Raw genomic sequence first — 6,000 nt, 5'->3', positions numbered from 1 at the left:
ACACATGTTCATTTCATATCATTTCATAATGTATGAGAATCATGTCTTTTTTGGGGGGAAATGATCCTTTAACAAAATAAGTAAATCTCTAGTACCTCGATAGTGTAATGTGTTAGGGAGAAAATAAGGTCGAGTATGGAGGGAAGCGGGGCATGTCATTTTAGAGAAGGTGGTGGAGGAAGACCCTCCTGAATAAAAATACTAAAAGAATTATTCGTTACCTGAAATTCAGATTTCACCAGGCATCCTGTATTTTATCTGTCAAGCCTACTTCTGGAGGATGAGAGGGCGCAGGCCTTGGGAGGCTGGCTTGATGGGCTTTGAGCAGGTTGGTGGTCTGGAAGAAAGAAGACTGGGCGAGCCTGACCCTCCAGCGCGGTGCCGGGATCTCCGTGGGGCAGCGTGGGACCTGCGCGGAGGCGTGGCCTGGTGGGCGTGGCCTCCTCTGGCCCCGCCCTATCACGTGCCGACCCGCGCCCGCCGCGTCGGCAGCCCCGGAGCGCGGCGGACCGCGGCGGCGGCTGAAGGGCAGTGGCGGCCGCAGCCTCAGCAGCTGGGCTGGGCCCATGGCGGCGGCGACGGCGGTGGCGGCGGGCGCCGGGGCCGCGGCGGGGGCCGAGTCGGTCGAGGGTCCCCGGGGGCCGGCGGCGGCGCTGGAGCTGTGGCTCAGTGAGTAGCCAGGCCGCCCCTCGGCGGGCTCAGCGCCGCCCGTGAGGCCTCGCCTCCCGCCTCCCGGGGCCTTTCTTCTGCGGCCGGCGGGCGGGGAGATGACCCCGGGGAGCCCGGCGCGGGGGGAGGGTCGCCGAGGGGTCCCCCGAGAGGAGCCCCAGGAACCCGCCCGGGCTGCAGACCGCAGCTTGGGCGCTCTGCTCCCCCCACTGCCCACCCCCACTGCCCACCCCCACTCTGGTCTCAGTACATGAACATCATTAACAACGTAATGGCTAACGTTTGTTACGCGTTTCTTTCCTGCCAAGCATTTCAGCAATTGTTAATCGTCATTACGACCCCGAGAGACAGCTTCTATTAACCCCGTTTAGAGATGGGAACGTGTAGACCTAAGGAGACTCAGTCGTGCAAGATACGCAGCCTCTTGCGGGCTATTTGGGGCTGAGAAAGATCTCTATCTGGCTGCAGTCTTGACTGTCAAAACAAGCCCCTTTTTCCTTTTGTGTATGGTTACTCTGACCGGACTTGTTATGGGTGTTTCCTGTAAGCTTCACGACAGTCCTGGGGGGCAGGGGTTGTTGTTATCCCTGTGTTCCCCATGAGGAATTGAGATTCAAAGAGGGTGAAGGATGTGCTGCTTGTATTGGGCTCTGCTGAGTGCTGGGGAAACTGAGAAGCGGAACACAGTGTCTTCGTGGGTACGAGGCAACCATAACAGCACCTCGTTATAATTGGCGGGGGTGGGTGCGTTTGTTTAATGTGTGGTGGTGGGAGTTGGTTTGTTTCCTTGGGCATTGTCTCAGCAGACATAGCATTTGAGTGGACAATGGAGGCGACAAGACAGGAAACTGCATGTGCAAAAGCTGGGGGACGAGCGAGTGTGGAGCATTCTGGGAACAAGTAGGTCAGTACTGCGGGAGTGCAAAGCCCCGAGAGCCTGGAAAAGAGGCTGTACGGCTAATCGGGGCAAGATCTTCAAGGGGCTCGCATGCTGCAGAAAGGAGTTTATATTTTATCCCATGAAGGGGGTGGGGGTGTTGGAGGTTTTAGCCAGAGAATCTGTGATCAAGTACACCTGTTAAAAGCATCACCTGCAGCCCTGTGGAGTTGAATTGGTTAGGGAGGGTGAGACTTCAGACAGGGAGTAGGTAAAAAGCTCTTTTGGTAGTGTTTAGGGGCTGAAGTAGGACAGAGACATTGGGAAGGAGAGTAGAAATAATTAGCAGGCACTGTCAGCCGCCTTGATGCATTAGAAGGGAGGCAGGAGAGCAAGAGGAATCTAGAATGGATCCTAGGTTTCAGGCCCCAATAACTGGTTGGTTACAGATGCCTCACCTGTGAGGAGGAGCTGGTTTAGGGAGGAGACAGTCGAGTTTTGGAGTGGGAGGTGCTTGTGGCACGTCACAGGGACCATCTCTGGGCAGTTGGTTGTCTCCTGGGAGGGTCAGAGCTGGAGGTCAGCTTGGGAGTCTTCAGTTCACTGGCAGTGAGCTTGTCCAGGGAGGAGGTAAATTGAGAAGAGCAGAGGTTTGCAGATGGAGCGTGGAGAACCTCAGCTTTTAAGAAGCAGATGGGAAAAGCAGTCTGAAGACGGAAGTCAGAGCAGACCCACGCAGGGGGAAAGCTGGGAGGGTGAGGAGCCACTGATCTCAAAGGAAGGGTGTAGTTGGTAAGTAGTTTTGCTGCTGAAAGATGGAGGGAGGAGAAGGAGGAACTTTGAATTTGGCAACCAAAAGCTTATTAATAAGATATCTTTGGGTAGATGGTGGGGACAGAAGGTAGTTGAATAGGAGGCAGTGGAGAACAGTAGGCTAAGAGTTGCAAAAAAAAAAAAAAGTCCAGTGGGTTAGGTTAGAGGACAGCTAGCAGCTGACCCACGGAGGAGGGTTCTTCAGTGCCAGCTGTTTAGGCTCATGTGATCCCAAAGTTGCTAGATCTTTCAGTTTTTCAGGTAGAGCTGGAACCTGTATTTTTATGGGAAATCTCTTAAGTTTTTAGAACTTGGCAGCTACTTTGAAATATAAAGCTTGTCTGGGGCAGGCTAGACAGAGTTAATCTGGGGGGAGGGTGTAGCCCCTGGCCACCAGCCTTTTTTTTTCTTTTTTAATGATGTTTGAATGTGAAATGAAGGAGAGAAGATAGCTAGAGGGAATTCAGATATAAAGGAGGGCTTAAAAGGTGAGAGGCACCTGTGAGCCTCTCTGTGCTGATGTGCCTTTGGGAAACTGTCCCTCCTCAATTCAAGGTCCAATGTTCAAGCCATTGGAAAGGGGTGTAAAGGAAGTCAGCCGGAGCAGAAAGGGATGCCTTGGCCTAAAGGGCACTGTTTGTTTTTCTAACTGGGGAAGAAGATGAAGATGATTGCACATGCAAATAAGTTTGTCAGTATCATCACCACCCCCCTGACGGTTGGGGGCTGAGGTGGAAGAGGGGGCTTGAAGAAGGTGGGGAAGTTTGGGAATGGCTGGTAAGAGAAACAAAAGGGAGCCCACCTGGACACTTGAGAACAGGGTTTCTCAGCCTCATCACTGTTGCCTAACTCTGTGTTGTGGCGGCCCGTCCTGTGCGTTATAGGATGTTTAGTAGAATCCCTGGCCAGATATCAATAGCACACACCCTCTTCCTGGTCATGACAACCAAAAATGTCTCCAAACATCACCAGATGTCCCCACATCAGAAATGTGTCTTATCGCCTTCATGGTTGAGTAATTCCCCCGCCCCCTCTCCCCTCCACTAGGAGCAGAAAAGGGGAACTGTGGTTTAAACCAGATTTGCTAGGAGGTGGGGGTGGGGCACGGTGGTACCGTGGAAGGACAGGGGCGTAGAGGGGTTGGTATGGCAGGGACAGGAGTGTCGCTGAAGGAATGCATGAGTCTAGCTAGGCTGGATGGGGAAGGAAGTCACTTTTGGTGGGGTCTGAGGACTGCTGAGCTCAGGTCACTGACAGATCTTATCTCAGCAAGCAGGGCAGCTGTGTCTTTAAGATGGGAATAGTAAATATACATTCCTCTTAGGGTTGTGAGAATCAAAGGACTTAATACTTGTGAAGCACTTAGAATAGCCCCTGGTGCATATAAGTATTAGCTGTTACCATTAGTCTAGTTACGAGTGGCAGAAAATTAACTCATATTGGCTTACCAAGAAAAAAATAAAAAGGAAAAACATTGGACCTAGAATTGGGGAGCAGTAGTTCCCCAAAGGAACATCAGGAAGCTGTTACCAGAAGCTCATGCTTTAAAAATACAAATAGCAGCTTCTGTGCATTCTAGAGCCTTGTTCCTCACACTTTGTTTTGGTCGTCGTTCCACATGACTGCATATAAAACTGCCTCATTCTTGTTAACGAAAAGCCTCATATGCCCCACTGTATGGGTGTACTGTGATTTATTTAACCAGTTCCCTGTTAGTGGACATCTTAGATTGTTGCTAGTCTTGTGCTGTTAAAAGCAGCGCTGGGTCTCCTGGTCTCTGGGATTCCAGCTTGGGCAGTGCTACCAGGGAGGCAGTAGCTTCAAGTCGGGTGCTGAGTAAATCACTTTCTTGTTCCATCTGGACTTGCTCCTAGGTGATGTGTCCTGTCTTCCTCCCAGCCCCACTTCTATGCCTCCCTTGGGGATCAAGAGTGGTCTTAATTACAATCTATTTATATGTGAGCCTCTCGAAGGCTGAGCTCAATCTGTATCTTGGAGCCAGCATAGGACATTCCTATGGTGGGCTTTCAGCGTGTGCTTAATTGAATGACTGCTGGACTGTAGGGGTCGGTGTATACCTCCAACAGGATTCCCCCATGCAGTGAATACTGCTGAAGGATTGAATTCTAAATGTTCCTCGAGGTGACTGCTTCCCACAGCTTCAGGGTGCCCCTTACTAGCACACGCTGCTCCTATCGCCAGAGTCATGACCCTGGTGGTTGGTTGGCAGCTGGTGTGGGATGATTTTGCTTCTGCATTAGTCACTTTCACATGAGCCATTTCACTCACAGCTGGAGGTCTCAGCTGTTTCCTTAATGCCTTTCCCCCTGTAGCTGACTTGAAACACATACAAGCATTGCTTTTATTAAGCAAATATATGGCAGTAGTCTCATGTGTCCTGTCCAAGTGCCAACTAAATAAACCACCTGGGTGCCAGGGATGGCCATTCCCAGCGCCCTGATGGGGCTGAGATAGTCATGAGAAGCAGAGAAGGGGTTTTTTTAGTTTCTCCTGGCCATGCCGTGTCCGGCCCCTAGCCACTCCTTGGTGCAGAGTGGTGTCAAGCAGAGCAGGGCGTTGCTATGGCCTGGTCAGACCCAGCTGCTGGTCTTCTGGGGGTCGTTTTCTCTGGAGCTGCTCAAGGCTTCTGAAATAGCTTGGCAGGCTGGGACTATGTGTTCGGAGACTCAGTTATTTCAGAACTGGAATAGCCATCTCCTGGAGTCAGCAGTACGTCCAGCCAACTGGCCAAACTCTGCCTAGCAAAAGATGAATCATTCATTCATTCAGTAAATATTCTAGGTGCTGGAACATGTGCAGATGAATGAGACAGATCTTCTTGCCTTAGGGAGCTAATAATTTAGTGGCAAGAAGGCAAAGAAACTTGTTCCCAGGAGAGGCCCTTTCTGTGTCAAGGAACTGAGGACTTTACCATGAGACATGTTTGGGCCCTGGAGTCAGGCAGACTTGGGGCTGAATTTATGTTTGTGTCATTTTCCAGCTTTGTGGCTGGGCAGGTTTCTTCAACTGTAAAATGGTGAGATAATAGTACCAACTTCAGTTGTTCTGAGGATGAAAGAGAAGGGATGCTTGGAAAACACTCAGCATGGTGTCTAGCCCACAGTAAGTTCTGTAAAAAGGTAGCTGTTACTATTATTGCTATTATTTTGGGGCCATAATAAACCTTGAGCGAATCCTCATGATACAAATAAAAAAACTGTTACACTTCCTGGAGCTTCTTGCTGCTTTGCATTGGTTAAGAGTTTGGAACATGACAGCCTCATAGAGGTTTTTTCTTCCTTCCTTTGGAAAAGCTGGTGCCTGTCGGCACTCTTTGTACTTGGCAGCAGGGGAGGAGAGAGAGGGCTGGATTCTGCGTGGTCAGCTGGGGCCCTGCCTGCTCTCTGCCTCTAGGCCAGTCATCTGTTGAGTTCTGAATGCCTTCGAGGTATCAACCTTGACCTTGTAGTGAACTGAAACTTCGGGAAGCTTCAATGGTGTAGAATTATTTTAGATGTGTCAGAGCCCCTTAATCAGAATCTCTGAGAATCACTGCTTTAAATACAGTCATGATTTGCTTAATGACAGGGATACATTCTAAGAAATGCGTCATAGAGTATGCTTACACACACCTAGATGGT

At 50.5% G+C, this 6,000-nt stretch overlaps 1 protein-coding gene across 4 annotated transcripts in view; it reads left to right on the top strand.

Moving 5' to 3' along the window:
• The first annotated feature begins 551 nt into the window (after positions 1 to 551).
• GGA2 (golgi associated, gamma adaptin ear containing, ARF binding protein 2) overlaps positions 552 to 6,000 on the top strand; it is a 30,881-nt gene continuing 25,432 nt past the window's right edge. For 2 of the 4 annotated variants that reach the window (XM_087417124.1, XM_004442700.3), the window contains exon 1: positions 552 to 669. In XM_087417124.1, coding sequence (XP_087273250.1) covers positions 567 to 669 — 103 coding nt within the window. In that variant the 5' untranslated portion in view covers positions 552 to 566. Of the gene's footprint in view, positions 670 to 1,506; positions 1,574 to 2,124; positions 2,339 to 6,000 lie in introns of those variants that run through there. The other 2 variants (XM_087417122.1, XM_087417123.1) reach the window with 2 other exon arrangements.

This window comes from Ceratotherium simum, chromosome 26 (assembly GCF_057802395.1).
Source record: "Ceratotherium simum simum isolate JZ-2026a chromosome 26, ASM5780239v1, whole genome shotgun sequence".
Lineage (NCBI taxonomy): Eukaryota > Metazoa > Chordata > Mammalia > Perissodactyla > Rhinocerotidae > Ceratotherium > Ceratotherium simum.
The sequence above is the reverse complement of the archived record's forward strand: the minus strand, read 5'-3'. Positions and strand labels throughout refer to the sequence as shown.